We start from the raw sequence: 18,055 nt of genomic DNA, 5'->3' as shown, positions 1-18,055 counted from the left end.
AATTGAAAGCTGCTTTGTGATTGGTTGCAAGGGGCCGCAAAGACAGTTTTCATTTTAGACAGTTTTTTAAAATGTCCCCCAAAGTGTGTGCGCGGAGCGGGTGAGCGGTCTTATATTAGAGTGTCGGCGGGTACGGAGAGCGGCTGCGGCTGAGAGGATTCCATCTCATTATGGCTGATGTTCTTGTGTCTATCTATATTCCCATCTCAAAAAAGCAACTTTGTATCAGGACTTTGTTTCTCCTCTCACGCAGGCCGGAACATTCTGCAGGAGCGCTGTGGAGAACGGCCTCCGCGGACTATTCAGCTCCAAAATACGCACTGCTAACGGACGGATTTTGATGCGGACTTGAAAATGGCAGAATCCTACCACTAATTCCACATCACAATCAGTAGCTAGCTGCAGAGATTTTGGTGCAGAATTCCATGAAGGTATAATCCGCAACATTGTTGCAAAATATTTAGCCTAAAAAGAAACTAAAAACATCACATTATGTACTTGCGTGTTTCTCACGCGCATGAAAAGATCGCAAGTGCTTCCAATGGCAAAAATCGCATCTGACTGGGATAGCGTGCAATTTTTTTCAAAGATCCCATAAGAAACAATGGCCGATTCCTTTTTGAAGAATCGGCCAAAAATTGGGCGTGCAGCGATTTTTTGCAATCCGTACGGAACTTTTCAGCTGCGAATGAGCAGAGACTGCAGATACGACGGGCGGCCAGCAGATGTCAGCAGCGAGCCTCGGTCAGTGAGCGGAGAAGGGGACGGCGCTGGGTGTAATAAGGCGGGCGCAGCCTGTGCACAGAGCCGCTCCAGCTGTTACTGACCAACAAGTCCCGAAGCAGGGAAGCGGCCCCGTGGTGGAGGTGCTGGGAGCGCCGGCGGACAGCGGACGCTGCAGTCATGGGGAATGGAATGAACAAGGTACAGTACACTGCATGACGAGGCGCCCCACCCTAAGCTGGATGGACGCGCCCGCTGCCTGTTCTCAGCTATGGGAGGAGGGGGGAACCATTACTAGCTGAGGGGGACGGCACGGTATGCGGGCACCTTCCTGTCACCTCCGAGCTCTGACGTGTTATGGCTCCTCCCGGCTGCCGTAGGTGACAGGTCAAGTGCTCTACTGTCAGCGTGAAGCCCCCCCAAGGACAGCATAACACTGCTGTGTCCTCTATGGACCACGACAACATGGCGGCCTGAAGGAAATTACATGACTGGCAATTCCCTAATCTATAGTGTAAGGGATGATCACACTCTGGTCAGAGCCCTCCCTACAGTATGGCCTCTCTCATTTCTTGTGCTGTGTGAGCAGCACAGTTAAAGTCTATGGGAGACTGGTAGTGCGCTAAAACCGCTCGTAATACGTAATGAGCATACGCACGCGTGAGAGGAGAGCCAGTCGCTGCCATCACACCCCCAAAACTGCCTTCAGGGGATGAGAAATCAGTCGCTTCTAATGACCTCCACATTCATAATGAGCCCACGTACCGCCACAACCAGGATCCTTCAGACGGCCGCGGTCTGGCACGTTCTTGTGCGCGGGAGAATAGAACCCATTGATTGCATTCTCTTTTTTGCGTAAGGGGTTCTCTCGGGCACAAAATAACAGGACATGCGCTATTTTGTGCACCAAAAGCTCTGTAGAGGTTTATGGAAGGTGCGCAAATATGGACGTGCGCAAAACACTGCGCATTCCCGCCAACACCGACACTTTGTTTGGTTTAGTAGCCATTTAAATCAGGGCAGGGTGGTTTCCCGCACCCATGTGGACAGGCGGTGCTTGCAGAAATACGTACAGTACGCACACACAAAATTCACTTGTTCTCTGCCCTAAAAGGTTGCACAGGAGCGAGCGTGTCTTGGACTACGCTCACCTGAAGCCGCCCTAAGGGTGCGAGAGTGAGCGAAAACATGATAATGAAGCCAATGATTTTCAATGGTTTCACTCTCATTTGCGATGCCCTCACTGCACACTCGCAGCGCTAAGAAAAAGCTGCACTATCGCCATTGCTTTCAATGAGGCTGGCGCCAGCAGCTCCGGCCCCATCGAAAGCATAGGGAGTACATTGTGCTCCCCTGACACAGCTGTGACAGCTATGGTAGGGGGATTCCTTGGGCATGAAGGAATCCTCTGCCATAGCTGGCACAGCTATGACCGAGGCCTGTGATGCTATCGCCATTGCTTTTAATGGGGCTGCATCCACTGCCGCCGTATTCCAAGACACGCTCGCTGCTGTGCAACTTTTTTGAGCAGAGAACAAGTGAATTTTGTGTGCGCATACTGTCATATTTGTGCAAGCACCGCTAGTTCAAATGGGTGCGGGAAATCGCCCTGCCCTGATTTAAATGGCTACTAAACCAAACAAAGTGCCGGTGTTGGCGGGAAATCGCAGTTAATTAGGACTTTTTGTAGATATCTGAGATCTGCGGAGGCCATGAGGTGCCAAGACATAAGAAATACCACTCAAAAAAAAACACAACATTTTGGAATTGCACCCCTCAATAGAGATGAGCGAGCGTACTTGGTAAGGACAGATACTCGAGCGAGTACCTGCCTGCTCGCCCGCAAGGATTCGCGTGCCGGCGTGGGTGAGCGCTGTGTTGCGGGGGGGGGGGGGGGGGGCGGTGAGAGATCTCCCCTGCCGCTCCCCATCCCCCGCCGACACCCGAATCTTTGTGGGTGAGCAGGCAGGTACTCAGTAAGGACGATACTCGCTCGAGTATCTGTCCTTACCGAGTACGCTCGCTCATCTCTACCCCTCAATGAATTCATCTAGGAGTGTAAAGAGCATATTGACCCCACATGTGTCTGGCAGTAGTTGTTCACCTTAGGCCATGAAAATGAAAAGTTACCTTTTTTTTTCTTCAATAAAATGTTGATTCAGCCCATAATTTTTTCATTATCACAAGTGGTGATGGGCAATCAGCACCTCACAATTTGCTACCTAGTTTCTCCCGATTACGGAAATGTCTCATAAGTAGACGGAAATTGCTGTTTGGATGCATGGCAGGGCTCAGAATGGAAGAAGTGCCATTTGGCTTCCCGAGGGCAGATTTTGCTAGAATGCTTTTTGGATACCATGTTGCACTTGCAGGGCCCCTAATAACCAGTAAAGTAAGAAACCTACAAAAATGACTAGAAAACATTTTTTTTATTTTTATTAAACTTTTACATTTTTCTCTTTTCTTTTTAGTCCCGATTGGCATGGAGGATTTGAACTTTCCGTTGTCTGATGACTTATTTAATATACTGCAGTACTTCAGTATTGCATTATATTAGGCTTTTGAAACTTATGGCAGTTATCTATTCAAGAGCCACAATTCTGAGCTATGGCGGCCATTGCCAGCAGCTGTCAGCTTTATGAATGGGCTGATAGCTGCCAAATGTGGAGTGAGCTTCCCTTCCGAGCTCATTCACACTTTCCTACACAACTCATGGCAGCGAAGCCAACTTTGCACAGCAGTATTTTGGTCAGCACAGTATTTTGCTTCAGGGTTTGCAAGCCAAAACCAAGACAGGGACCTACAGAGCAAAAGTATAAAGACTTGCACCCCTTCTGTTTACTGGACCCGTGCTTACGACTAGCGAAGCAAAATGCTGACCAGAGTAATGCTCTGTGGCCTAAAGCGTGCCTGTGGGAGAACAGAGGCAACGGCTGATGGAAGACGCTGTTTTGCTTGTCATGCTGCTCCAGTTTTGACTTCCCTGAAGTCCTTAGCAGCACTTTCTTTTTTCATCGTCTTGCTGTCATTCTGCTTAGTTTTAGCACCATGTGCTGCTTCAGCTTTTGTTGAAATCCAATACACTGCATGCCCGGCCGTCCAATATCATGTTGCAGGCAGAACTGCCCGACAGCTGAAGTGTTGCCTGTATGTTGTTGGCTCCTGAGCTATGTCAACTTGCTCAGATAGGTCAGACATATGTCCTGTAAAGCTGCCCATACACCGAAGGGCTTATTCACACGTATTATCGGCCGTCCGTGAAAATGGCAGCAGATATACGCTACCATCTGATGCATTGGATTCCAATGCACAGGTGTATTCCCGCGGCGTAAAAGTGCCCGGCTGGCAAGTATAGCGCCAGTCACTTTTACGCAGGCCAGCAAAGATAGTCCTGGAACTATCTTTGTGTCCGGAATATGTCAGGGCTGCATGGGCTCCTATGGGAGCCAATGACAGCGGCCGGAGAAGGGAGGTGGGAGGGGGTTTAGCAGTGTGACTGATAAACTCCCTCCCCCTTCTCTCCTCTCCTCCGGCTGTTTGCAATGGGAGGGAATGTGTGAGAGATCTGATGTAAAGGCTTTATTCACACGAGTGTACTGTATATCGGCCACCATTTCTACGGCCAGCCCATATATGCTACCATCTGATGCATAGTGTGACTGCTAAATCCCTCCACCTTCTCTCCGCCCCTTGCCAACTGTTTGCAATGGTAGGGGCGAGGCGGAACTAGCTGCTAAGCTCCCGCCCCCTCCCCTCCCATTGCTGTTTGCCGAGAGGGGGTGGGAGCTTGGCACACTAGCTCTCACCCTGTCCTGACTCTTCCCCTTGCAGAGCGCCGGGGACGGACAGCTTAGGAGAGCAAAAATTTTCAACCCCCCCCACCCCCCTGACGGTATTGTCGGCTCGGCGTATATGCGCCGGGCTCGGGCCATCTGAACGAGCGCACAAACGTTAGATTTGTGCGCCTGTTCACACGTCGCCTGTGATGTTAAAAATGCATCGCAATGCATGAAAATCGCAAGTTCCTGCATTGCGATGCAATAAAAAAAAAAGAGGCTCCATAGGAAAACATGAGTGAAAACATCGCAAAAGTGAAGGAAACCATTGAAAATCATTGGTTTCATAATTCTGCGTTCTGTACGAAAAACGGCCAATTTTATTGCCAGTGTGAAGACCGACTGAATCTGATGAGGACCAGGAGCCTTAAATTTTCGACGCTTGGTCCTGGGCTTTAATCCTGTCGAGGGTAAAAAAGATGGCGCGGGATTAAAGTTTTCGCTCCTGCAATCTAGAGGGGGAAGGTCGGCTCCTCTGCCTTTAACGGCTTCTGCCTTCTCTCTCGCAGGCTACATAGCGCCAAATGAGCTCCATGCAGAGAAAGCCAAGTTGTTGCTTTCGCTATTCGGCCCGGCGATCCCGTGACCGTCAGGTGTCCCTGCCATGACAGACCCAACCCAGCCCTGCCAGTGACTATTGTAACTGCGGTTACAGTGGAAAAGTGTCTTTTAATTTCAGAATGTGAATGTCCCACATGACTTATGACGTCATAGGGGACATAGATGTTTAAAAAAAAAAAAAAAAAATTTTTTATATATAATATTTTGTGGCCAAAATGTGCATGCAAAATACACCTATGTGAACCAACCCTTTGAAATCAATTGGTTCCATTCACTGCAGATTGCGCACGCACATCCGTCCATGTGAAGCCGGTCTAAGGGAAATGCCTGCTCAGCATAGAATGTGTAGTAGATGAATTACACAATCCAGGGGGTTGCTGCTGACTTGTGCTCCGCAGGATCTGGTTCCCCGCGTCGCCTGCAGTTCTTCACATTCCTCCCTGGTATGTTGATCCGGTCGTGAAGATACTACATGGTTGCTATGGCTGGAGGAAATGTGTTCAGCCTTACTGGATCCCCGTTATTTATGATCTGTTACATCATCAGACAGAAGAGAACATGTAACCTTATTCTCCCTGTGTTATGGGGTTTGGTGTTTAGTCAATAGTTGATGCAGAAAGTTTCAGCGATTTTGAGCTTCATGAACATTGGTGAAAGAAATGACAGTAAAGAAATAATAATAGTCTTTATTTGTATGGCGCCAACTTATTCCGCAGTGCTTTCAGGCATGGGATAAATGCAAAACAATACAATTGTATTGTACATGTGAGGTACAATCAGTTTGAAACAAATGGGGTGGGGTGGTACAGGAGGTGCAAGGGGGGAGGGGAGCGAGGCATCGGGGAACATGAGCAGTAGGGGATTTCATGTGGAAATCAGTTATGAGGAAGTAAACGGGGTGGGGCGGTAAGTAGGTGCAGGGGTAGAGGTCATATGTGATGGGCAGGTTGGAAGGTGCGGGGTGCCATAGGGAGGGGCGGGGGACTAGGTCAGGAGATTTGGTAAGCTTCCCTGAAGAGGTGAGTTTTTAAGGCATGTCTAAAATTTCGTGCATCGGGAATTGTCTGGATGCTTTGGGGTAGAGCGTTCCAGAGGATGGGTGCTGCTCTGGCGGAGTCCCGGAGGCGAGCATGTGAGGTTCGTATTAGAGGGGTGTTTAATCCGAGTGTGTTAGCGGATCAGAGTGTGCGGGCTGGGTGGTGTACAGACAGGAGGGAGGCGATGTATGGTGCAAACTGTATCCACAAATGTCAAACGCATCCACGGCCACTGTAAAAGGTGGAAATAATATCTTAGAGGAAAGCAATAGCCAGTAATTTAGGGTGGACACCCTTTTTTGTAAGCTGATACAATCCATTAAAGGCTGGCTGCTGGGCATCCACGCGTACTTGACGGTCCTCTTTTCTTTTTTTGTACTGCGGATGGTCCGCATGGCAAGTCTAGCATTTGCAATGGGAGGGGCAGGGGCGCAGCTAAACTCTGCCCCTGTCCCACCCATTCCTATTGCAAACCGTTCAGAGGGGAGGAGAGAGGCAGAGAGTCGGTGAGGGGGGGGGGGGGGAATACTTAGATGGGGGCGTATATCATCCAGGCGTGAAACCGCCAGCTGCAATACGCTTGTGTAAATAAGCCCTTAGGCCTGCTTCACACGGGCGACAAAGTCGCGCAATTTTGTAGCGTTGCTACAATGCTACAAATCGCATGTATGTGAAGTCCATGGTTTCCTATGGGTTCCTTTACACATGAGATGTTTTGTAGCATGCTACAAAACGACACACAAACCTCGCAGGTCCGGTGATATGCCCGCGACACGCAAAGTTTTGTAGCCCATGTTTCCCTATGGAGCCTTCCTCTCTGTTGCATCGCATCGCACGAAAACGCGGTTTGCATGCGATGCGATGCAACTTTGACAGTAGCAAATGCTACTGTCAAAGCTATAATCTAAGCCCTAACTGCCAGGAAAAAAACGCACACATACATCACCTTAGACAAGCTGTCAGCCCGGCCGCAGCTTCTCCCCAGGTCCCAGCACTGATCTTCTATGTCTCTTTTGGCCAGGGATTGAAAAATCCCCACCTCCTGGAAGCACTGGCTGTGATTGGCTGACACTTAGCCAATCACAGCAAGTACTCGATGAATGGCAGTGATTGAACCAATCACAGCCAGCGCTTCCAGCAGCTGGGGATTTTTCAATCCCCGGCCAGAAGATGAAGAAGATGCAGCGGCGCCCCAGACAACACGGAAGAGGTGATTGTATACTATTTTTTTAATTTTTTCTCCTTTTAGTTACAGCTTATTTTCGGGGTAGGGCTTATATTTCAAGTCGTGCAATTTTGTAGCATCACATGCAACTTTGTAGCGCTACAAAATCGCGGTATTGCTGCAAGAAAATCGCAGCGATGCGGTGTCGCCCGTGTGAAGGAGGCCTTATGCTGCGTGATTAGGAAAGCAAAAACTACACAATAAATGTTTTTTCTCCCTGCCCAAAAAAAAAATTAACAAAAGTTTTACAATAAATTATATGCACCCAAAAACGGTTCCAATAAAAACTACAGCTCGCCATGCCAAAAAAACTCAAGCCCTCATGCGGCCATGTCAACGGAAAATTAAAAGTAACGGCTTTTGAAAAGTGCATTATGGGTTACACCCTGTAAATGTATATCCTTCTGCAGAAGCAATTTTTCAGTATTGTTACTTTTAGATAACCCATGACAGTAACCCTGCTGGTTCATCGTCTTATGTCGTATCCGGTGGGGATTTGCGCAGCGTTTTGAACTAGTGTGATGTAGGAAGGAACAAGTGCGCCACATATGATCACCGCCTCCTGGTCAACAAGCTTGACGAGTGTTTTTAGTAATAGTAAGGGCCAGTAGAGGCAAAGTAACCACGACTTTACATACTTTTTCTACGTTCCTATGAAGTTTATTATGTGGAATACTATTTGTACTTGCTGTATGTACTAGTATACAAGTTCAATACTCATGAGTAAGTGTGTTCTCCCCCCCCCCCCCCCCCCCCAATATGAAAAGTTACTGCAGCATTTTCTGATTTTTAAATGTATTTATTTTTAATAAATATGAATAGAGTGGCCCTTAGCGAATAGTGACTTGATAATAAATGTGAATGGAGTGGCCTGGGTTTTTAGTATGTTTTAGGGAATAGTGACTTGATACTAAACACAAACCTCTCTTATATTTTCAGTTTGATTACTTGTTGACTATTCAGTAATTCTTTATTGCCCAGGCAGATGTGATTTGTGGGTTTCATAGCCCTTGTTAATCAGTTGTCCCACAAATACTGGCTTTCTCTAAAACACAATTTTTTTTTTCTCTTGGAACCATAAAAATGCTCTTGCATCTAGAAGAGTAGCTCCTTATTGACACTTGCACAAACCTGGATGGTGTTCTGGTGCCCTCCAGAACATGACCAATGTGTCCAGCATCCTCTGATACTCCCTTATACATGACTTCTGCTATTGTGCTGGCCATCCATTACGAATCAGTGAATTAGAATCTCTTCCCAGTGGCACTAAATACATTAACTGGTCATTCTGGGAAGGGTAATAATTGGGTGATCAATGAGTGGAACAGATTGCCACGGGAGGTGGTGAGTTCTCCTTCAATGGAAGTCTTCAAACAAAGGCTAGACAGACATGTGTCTGGGATGATTTGGCGATCCTGCACTGAGCAGGGGGTTGGACCCGATGACCCTGGAGGTCCCTTCCAACTCTACCATTCTATGGATAACGTGCGCTAACAGAAATGTGAAAATAAAAGTCAAGGAGAGCGCCAGATAACTTTAGAGGCAATCAATAATAAAATCAAACGACTCACCTGGTGCCAGACATGTCACCCTAAGGTGATCATGTCAGCACCCAGTGTCCTGGTAGGCATATAGCATTTACTTTACAAATGAATCCAAAATCCCCTGAATTGATATCACTGGAGAGCTGCAGATTTCACCAAAACTCCGTTCCTCATAAGAGGTCGGATAGTACAAAGATAAAGTAAGAAAAAAACGGTAATCCTGCGCTGCTTCTCATTAAAGAGGACCGTTTTTTTTTGAGAAAGGCGTCTAGTACGCCGAAACGCGTCGCATATTGTTCCGCAAGTATTGCCTGTTTTTGTATATGAGGCTGTGACCTCTTATTGTACTAATAAATGTTTTGTCTCTAATTCGAAGTTGACCCTGGAAATTTTTTTAAAAATCGGTCCTCTTTAATGAGAAGCAGTGCAGGATTACCGTTTTTTTTCTTACTTTATCTTTGTGCTAACAGAAATGTGATATCTAATTGTGGGACAACCCATTGACAACGGTGCAGCCTCCTCTTTTTATTTGCAACCAATATTTTTCTTGGTGTAGTGGATTAATTTGCTTTTATTTTCTACAGATTCTCCCTGGGTTATTCATTGGTAATTTTAAAGGTATGTTCACATTTTACACATTTTCTTGTATGTAGTATTCATCAATTATCTGATATTTATGTGTTGGCTTATATGGAGCTGGCTTCTACGACTAGTCCAGGAAAGTTAATAAAGTTTAATGAGAAACTCTGTAACTGGATTTTTTTTCTATAAGAAGCAATTTTAGTCTGATTAGTGTCACATATGTTTGCTGAGCATAAACCCCCAACTTTTAAGCAAGAGCTCCTTTTAAGTGGTTATTCTAGAATCAAATATATATATATATATATATATATATATATATATATATATATATATATATATATATATATATATAATTTTTTTTTTTTTTTTTTTTTTCAAAAGCCCTGCCTCTTGAGAGCCTAGGTAAAATAACCCGAGGATGCTCTCGAACATTCACTAGCTACTTTTCAGACTGTTTAGAGGAAAGCAGGTTTCATCACCAACATAGAAAAGGGTTCTTTACTGTAAGAGCAGTTAGACTGTGGAACTCTCTGCCTGAGGAGGTGGTGATGGCAAAATCCATAGAAGAGTTTAAAAGGGGACTTGATGTCTTTCTGGAGAGGAAGGATATTACAGGATATAAATCTAAGGTTACTTGTTAATACGGGTTTACAGGCAGGTAGGAACTATTAGGGGTTGATCAAGGGAACAGTCTGATTGCCATTAGGGAGTCGGGAAGGAATTTTTTCCCCCAAAAGGGCTAATTGGCTGCTTCTTGGGTTTTTTTGCCTTCCTCTGGATCAACAACACAGGAGGATAAACAGGCTGGACTAGATGGACATTGTCTTCATTCGGCCTTACGAACTATGTTACTTTCTGGCTTCTGGTCCTTCATGAATGCATTTCCCTTCTCAGTGTGAAGTGATGGGCCTTCAGCCCTGCTGATGTGACTACATATTCCACAAGCCCCAGGCTTCCCTTCCCGGCTCCATGCCCTCTCCTGTGCACTATGGACATTAGACACTCATCCAATACACATGGCGGGGGGGGGGGGGGGGGATTTATGAAACCGTATAAAAGAAACTGTCATTGTTATCCATAGCATTCAATCACAGCTCAACTTTCATTTTGTATTCTACTCTTGAAAAAGCTGCTTTGTGATTTATATATCTACTCTTATGTGGGTGTTATTTGTACAATATTTGATAATTACATATATTTTATATGCTTGTGTGTACATACATACAGTGTGTCTCGTAGATATGATACCTTTTTAATGGCTAACGAGAATACATGATGTTACAGCAAGCTTTCGAATCCTCTATTGATCCTTCCTCAGGCTAAAATGAAACTGGTTTGGATGGGGCACATATATAATATACAAATGAAGACAGGATACCCCTATTGAGTGAAATACAAATGTTCACATACAGAAATTTGAGAGTGTTTTGCACTCAAAACTTAAAACAACAGACAAACAGAGCGGAGACATAAATACTTAATCAGTCCACTGAGCTTATGAATGGCTAACACAGTACGAAACTTTTTTTTTTCCGTTTTATATACATACCTACATACTTTGCAGAAGGCGTATTATAGAGACACATAAAGCTTGAAAAGGCTACAATAGCTGAAGGCCTGGGTGTACATCAATCCATGGTTATTATCTACAGATGAAGAACATTCATTCGGGACTGCTCTACTGTCCCTAGAAGAGGGCATCCTCTTATATCAATCCAAGAGTACAATGGGCAACCCTAAAAGATCTGAAAAAGAAGACTCTGCAAACTGCAAAAACCTGTCCATGTATCCGCTATTAAAACTCTTTTCATGGAAGGACACCAATAAGAAAATGTTGTGGCCCATCTTAAGTTTGCCCCAAATCACCTGGCTGTTCTAAAATGCTTTTTGGAAATGTTTTTGGTCAGATGAGACAAAAGTGGAACTTTTTAGCCTAAATGTACAATGCTATGATTGGAGGAAAAAGAACACCAACACCAAAACCTCATCCTAACTGTAAAGCCGTGGATGGTTTGGGGCTATAGTGGATGTGGCATCACGGTTTGGCCTTACTTTGCCCCCTCAGGGTCTGGATGCCATGTGATCCCCAGGGTCTGGATGCCATTGAGGGAACCAGGTGTAAAATGTTATGATACACCTTATCATTCAAGAATAGAAGGGCAGCCGTCCATGTCCTTCAGCTGGAGAGATGTTGAGTGATGCAACAAGACAATGACTCCTTTCCAACAAACCTATAAATTTAGTTTGCTCTCTGCATTGCTTGGTAGATCTAGTCTGTCTGTTTGCAAAAGCTCCCTAAGTTTGGTGTGCTCCAAAATACTCATCTGTTTTTACCAGAAATTCATAGTTTGCATACACGAGGGCCATCAAGATTCTATTAAAGTAGCCTTTGCCATTATAGTAGTAGTATCTGTGGGATCCGAACATGTTTGCCATCAAAGGCCTTCCACAGTTGGGAAGTTGCCACAGACTATCAAAGTTCTCTGTGGCAAGCTTCATCTCCTCCACGGTCTTTGGGAACTGGAGAGAAAAAATTGTTTGCGAGAATGAACACTGGAATGAAGCATTGAGGTCTTCATTGCTGGAGCTGAGGGAACAAAAACACACACAGGGACATTTACCAACAATTTTCCACCAGTTTATTTCTTAGAGTTGGACATTTTTTTTGTGAAAGTATGGAATTGCACAACAATTTGACTTTTTAGATTGTCCACCCTGGGCTAACACATTTTTGTATGATTAATGCTGAGCCTGGTATTTGTGTGTAGGCGCATGGAGGTGTTGGGATGTGTCTGCTATATGAAGAGATGTGTGGCCATCCATGTATTAGGTGCATCGTGCCCCTTGAAAAGGCCGGTCTAAAGTACATTTCCCCTATAATGTCAAACCTGCTTCAGACAAGACAAATATGTACAACAACCTACCTAGAAATGTCATATTTCCATCATACGCCTGAATAGAAGACCCCTGACTAGACTATGTACAGAGCCTTGCTACAATGGCTCTGGCCATTGTGCCCGCTGGGTCTCCACACTTTGTGGGCATGTTAAAACTTCTTTTGTTCTTCCAAAAGCCAATTGTGTACTTTTATACGCATGCATTTCAAGCTCAACAATACCTCCATGCGTACATTTCTATGCCCTCCTGAGCTATTCATCATTTGGTATAACACTACCCCTGACAGACCAACGATCAAATAAACAAGTGTAATAACAAGAAACTTAAACAACGATCTACATATGAAAACAGTCAGTTTCAAAGCAAATGAGTCATTTCTTGTGTCATGCAAAACGACCCTTAAAGGGGTTGTCCCACTTCTAGCTGTTTTGCTGCAGGAAGCAGACAGCACCATACATTTCACAGTGGCCCGGATTGGTACTGCAGGCAGAGTCCTATTGAAGTGAATGCAAATCGGCCTGCAGTATCCACTTAGGCCACTGTGCAATGCACTTAGCAGTCTGCTTCCTGCAGCAAAACAGCTAGAACCCCTTTAAGTAACAATCAGACCGCTGCTTATTAGTAATGCAGAAATCATGGAATTTCAAAGGATTCATTTAGGCCAGGCTCAGATGGGCGGATTCTAATTGTGAAATCTGCAGGAAAAGGCAGCCATTCAAAGGCATGTAAATTCGCTTTTTTGCTCAAACTCTTTGATACAAATTGCGTATTCCATGAGCGGAGGAAAAATTACCGCATGCCCTAATTTTCTGCAGATTCAGATTGCAGATTTGCAATTGGAATCTGCTTGTGTGAGCCCGGTTTTGATTTCAATGGAGACGTCTGATCTGCAGCCCATCTGCAATTCACAGCATGAAGCCTGTACTGATACCTTTCTTATGTTCAAAATAAATGGACCTGCTTTATTTTCAACACAAACCGGCCTGGATGTGAGTTTTCTGAATGCTGCCAACGGTCTTAGAATAAAAGACAGCGGTAAGTTCAGGAAATAACATAAAATAGTTCAAAAGTAAGTTAAAACTCATAAAAATATTATGAGTTTTTAACCTGAAACTCAACGATAGCCTGAATATATGATTTTAGCTAAAGGGCGTTTTTTTTTTTGTTTTTTTTTTTGTTTTTTAAGGAACACATCGGGGACGCCTGCTCTGCATTACAGAAAGCAGATTATGGTTTGAAATTGGATGCAAACTATTCCTACAGGTGTCTCAACTTTTGTAGATTACTTTCAAACCCTCTGATTCTATGTAACTGGTGTTGGGACAGACTGCATTACAACACCGTCTTGAGCAGGATTTGGACAGTTCTGCTCTTCAGGACAGAGCACATTGCTCTCATAATGGCAAGAAAAAGGAAATTAACCAAAAGAGAGAGACCATTATAACTCTTAGAAGGGTAGGTCTATCCTACAGAGAAACTGCCAAGAAAGCCAATGTATAGGAAATGAGAGAAAAAAAGGAAGGGAGGAGCAACCCCAGGAAGAAGGCAGGCAGACTTCTCTGCTCTTCTGGACATATGTCCAAACCCTGACTCTCAGCACTGACGTATGCACCCAGCAAATGCGGAGGAAGAGGCAATCTAGCCTTAAAAGATGTCCTATATATGTTGGTTAACAAGAAACAGAAGTTCAGAGAATATATAGTGTTGGTACTTAGAAAGCCAAGCTAATGTCATCTGATTGCTGATCGGCCTCCCCTGCACCAGACTCTACCCTCTCCAATCCATCCTGAATGCGGCAGCCAGGCTCATCTTCCTGTCCAGCCGCTACTCGGACACCTCTGTCCTGTGCCAGTCACTGCACTGGCTGCCCGTTAAATACAGAATTCAATTTAAACTCGCCACCTTCATCCACAAAGCCCTCCACAGTGCAGCGCCCCCCTATATCGCCTCCCTCATCTCAATCCATCAGCCAGCCCGGGCTCTCCGCTCTTTAACGAAACCAGACTGAGCGCCCCTTTAATTCGAACCTCTCATTCCCGCCTCCAAGACTTCTCCAGAGCAGCACCGGTCCTCTGGAACGCACTACCAAAGGCTAACCGAGCAATCCAGGACTCGCAGAACTTCAGGCGTGCTCTAAAAACGCATCTCTTCAGGGAGGCATACCGCATTCCCTAAACAAACCTCTCTGTACTCTGCCTGATAACATGCTCCCTGACCTACTGGCTGCAATCCCTGCTAGCCATCATAAACCGCTCCTGCAGTCATACTGTTTCTGCCATCACACGGCTAAATGTCTGACCATTGTCTATGTGTATATCACCCCTCACTCTCCACCTCTCCATACCACGCACATCTCCAGCCCTTTACCTTCTGTCTCACCCCATTACTTGTAGTATGTAAGCTCGTTGGAGCAGGACCCGCACCCCTATTGTTTCCATCAATTGATTACTATGTAACCGTGGTTCTGTAATGTTTGTACTTTTGTCTTTCTGTATCCCCCGTCTATGTAAGCGCTGCGGAATATGTTGGGGCTATACAAATAAAGTTAAAGGGGTGGTCTCGCGAAACCAAGTGGGTCTATACACTTCCGTATGGCCATATTAATGCACTTTGTAATGTACATTGTGCATTAAATATGAGCCATACAGAAGTTATTCCACTTACCTGCTCCGTTGCTAGCGTCCTCGTCTCCATGGTTCCGTCTAAATTCGCTGGCAGCTTGCTTTTTTAGACGCGCTTGCGCAGTCCGGTCTTCTCCATTCAGCACGAGCCGCTTCAGTGTGCTCCCCGCTACAGCTCTTCTGCGCATGCGCAGACGAGCTGTCACTGCTCGGGAGCGCGCTGAAGCGGCCATTCTGCACCATCCTCTGTTAGAGGAAGGTGCAGAAACTGGAGCTGCCCAGCGGAGAAGACCAGCCCAGCCCAGCAGCCCCGAGAAGCCTCCCAGGTAAGTGATGGGTCGGGGGGGGCTGCCGCTGCGCCGGGGGGGCTAGCGCTAGGCCGGGGGGGCTGTCGCTAGGCCGGGGGGAGCTAGCGCTAGGCCGGGGGAGCTAGCGCTAGGCCGGGGGGGGCTGTCGCTAGGCCGGGGGGGGCTGTCGCTAGGCCGGGGGAGCTAGCGCTAGGCCGGGGGGGCTGTCGCTGCGATGGGGGGGGCTGTCGCTGCGCCGGGGGAGCTAGCGCTGGGGAGCCGGGGGCTAGCGCCGGTTACCTGCTGTCTGGTCGGCGGCTGCGGGGCGTCTGGTCGGCGGCTGCGATGCGTCCGGTTGCCATGGAGACACAGCTGGCGGCGTCTCGGGAGCGCGCATGTCGGGCTGCAGCGAGCGACGGGGAAAGAGCCGGCGGCCATCTTGAGGAAACTTTTATAACTTGCTGAAACGCTGGAACGGTAAGTACGAACCAGCTAGAAATGTCATTTACAGGGGGGCTTAGTAATGTGTGTTTAATGGGGGGGACTGGGCAAAAAAAAAAATTAACTGCTTCCTCGAGACATCTCCTTTAATTATTATTTTTGTTGTGACCTTTGGTCTGCCAGAACACTGCATTGATAAGTTTTTGAGAGTCAACAGTTTGCTTGATCAGCGCCTCGCAGCACAAAATCTTCAAACGCAGCATAATCCAGAAAAAAAATAAACCAGTTTCCATTTCAGCTGTGAAGAAAGCCCCTACTAAGAGTGCAAAATAAAAAAACCTGCTGGGGCCAAGCAGCACCTCCCTTGGACTAATGAAGAGTGGACTGATGAATCAAAATGTGCCATCTTTGGTACATCACGCAGGGTTTTTGTACGCCATCAAATAGGCTAAAGGATGGTTTTTGATTGTGTGACACCAACTGTCAAACATGGAGGAGGAAGCGTGATGGTCTGGGGCTCTTTTGCTGCATCTAGAGTTGGCAACTTCCACATGGGGACTGGCACACTGGACTAAAGGACCACTACAGCATTTTGATTCGCTCGGTGTGCGTCTAGTTGTTCAGAGGTTCATCTTACAACAAGACAATGATCCAAAACCTAGGTTATGTCAGAGCTACTTAAGAAGAAGCCGATTGGTTTCCGCTCGTGTGCATGTAGCATCACTTTTGCGTTGTATGCTATGGGCGGTATTTGCTGCGGAATCCGGAGACAGTCACCCACTCCGGAGTCTGCATTTCAAATCTGCCCGTGTGCATTCATTATTTGGCCAATGTCACACAGGCGCATTTTGCACATGCAAAACACAGAGAATAGAACTAGTTGATTTCAATAGGTGTGTTCACAGGTGCATATTTTACCTGCGCATTTCGGTCGCGCAGGAAAAAAATGGAGCATGCTCTATTTTCCTGAGCATTTGCGCACCCAAAGTTCCCATAGAAGTCGATACGTACAAAATAGGCTAGGAGATGTGTGTAACACTGTGTAATTGTGCAAAAAAAAAAAAGGCACATTTGGAACTCGTTAGATTAATTAGCCTTTTCAGTCAGTGCGGTTTTTTTTGTTTTGTTTTTTGTTTGTTTACCGTGCAGCAAAAGGACAGTAAAATGGGCTGATGCATGCGCAAAAAAGTATTGTCTGCTTTGCAGAAACGCTGCGCTCATGTGCACACAAATACGCATGCATTCGTGTAGCACAGCCTAACTCCAAATTGCTGCAAATAATGCAACATTTATTTTTAAATCAGTCTATTTCTTCGATGGATTCACTGTGATCAGTTTGAAAAGTGTTTTCTGCTCCTTTTAGGCCTAATTCTCACGGGCGGATTTCCGCCGCGTATATTGAACCTAATAGCGCAATGCTCACGGTGCGGAATTCCACTGTGAAATCACCCGCGGCATGTTCTATTTGCCGCAGGCGTACGCGCGGATGGCTTCCATTGCAGTCAATGGAAGCCGTCCGTCACGCTATCTTCCCATGTAGCACAGTGGAAGATATCATGAAAACGCTTCCCCGCCCACGTCATATGATGCGTCCAGCGTGTCTTGCGACGCTATGGGCGCGTCATGCGCTGTACTGCACATGCGCGCCGGCACGGGATGCGGGACATCGGGCAGCAGATCCGGAGGTGAGTATGGGGTCTTTGGGGGGGGGGGGGTGCTGTGACGGACTCCGCTGCAGAATTCCGCTTGCGAAGCCAGTCACCGCTGTGGGCTAGGCCTTTAAAGTATTTTATCCTTACAGAATGTAATATAAGCTATAATGCTTGCAAGCGTGAAGCAATGGTTTTTCTTTTGTGGTAGAATTATTTACAAAGTACATTGTAACCTCAATCATACACAGTTAAAATTAGCAGCTGCTAAAGAAGCCAACATGAAGATGATGGTGGAAAATGTCTCCATATAGGGTGGAGTTAAACTCACCGTATGTTAACATGTAAACAATTTGTATTGTAATAAACAGATACAAAATGGGATACATAGCAACAGAGAATTCTTCCCAGGGTGTGTTCATTGGGATCACCATTACCCAGGATGCACAGCTCCAACTTCAACACCATCCTGCCTAGTTACCTGCAAATATACAATGCAGAGCTTGTGCCCCACCCTGTATTAAAAGTTTGCATCTCTAGCTTGTTATTAAAGCCTCTGCTTCTGCAATCAAGCAGGAGCAGGCCGGGTCCTCGGCTGGTCTTAAACCGCTTCTGCTTTCTCCTTTCCAGGCTTCGTAGCACTCAATGAGC

The 18,055-nt window shown here is 46.1% G+C and overlaps 1 protein-coding gene across 1 annotated transcript in view; it reads left to right on the top strand.

Moving 5' to 3' along the window:
- The first annotated feature begins 756 nt into the window (after window positions 1–756).
- DUSP22 (dual specificity phosphatase 22) overlaps window positions 757–18,055 on the top strand; it is a 56,817-nt gene continuing 39,518 nt past the window's right edge. The window contains exons 1-2 of the mRNA XM_066579269.1: window positions 757–924; window positions 9,511–9,544. Coding sequence (XP_066435366.1) covers window positions 904–924; window positions 9,511–9,544 — 55 coding nt within the window. The 5' untranslated portion in view covers window positions 757–903. The remainder of the gene's footprint in view (window positions 925–9,510; window positions 9,545–18,055) is intronic.

The sequence above is a fragment of the Eleutherodactylus coqui genome, chromosome 9, assembly GCF_035609145.1.
Source record: "Eleutherodactylus coqui strain aEleCoq1 chromosome 9, aEleCoq1.hap1, whole genome shotgun sequence".
Classification (NCBI taxonomy): Eukaryota; Metazoa; Chordata; class Amphibia; order Anura; family Eleutherodactylidae; genus Eleutherodactylus; species Eleutherodactylus coqui.
The sequence above is the reverse complement of the archived record's forward strand: the minus strand, read 5'-3'. Positions and strand labels throughout refer to the sequence as shown.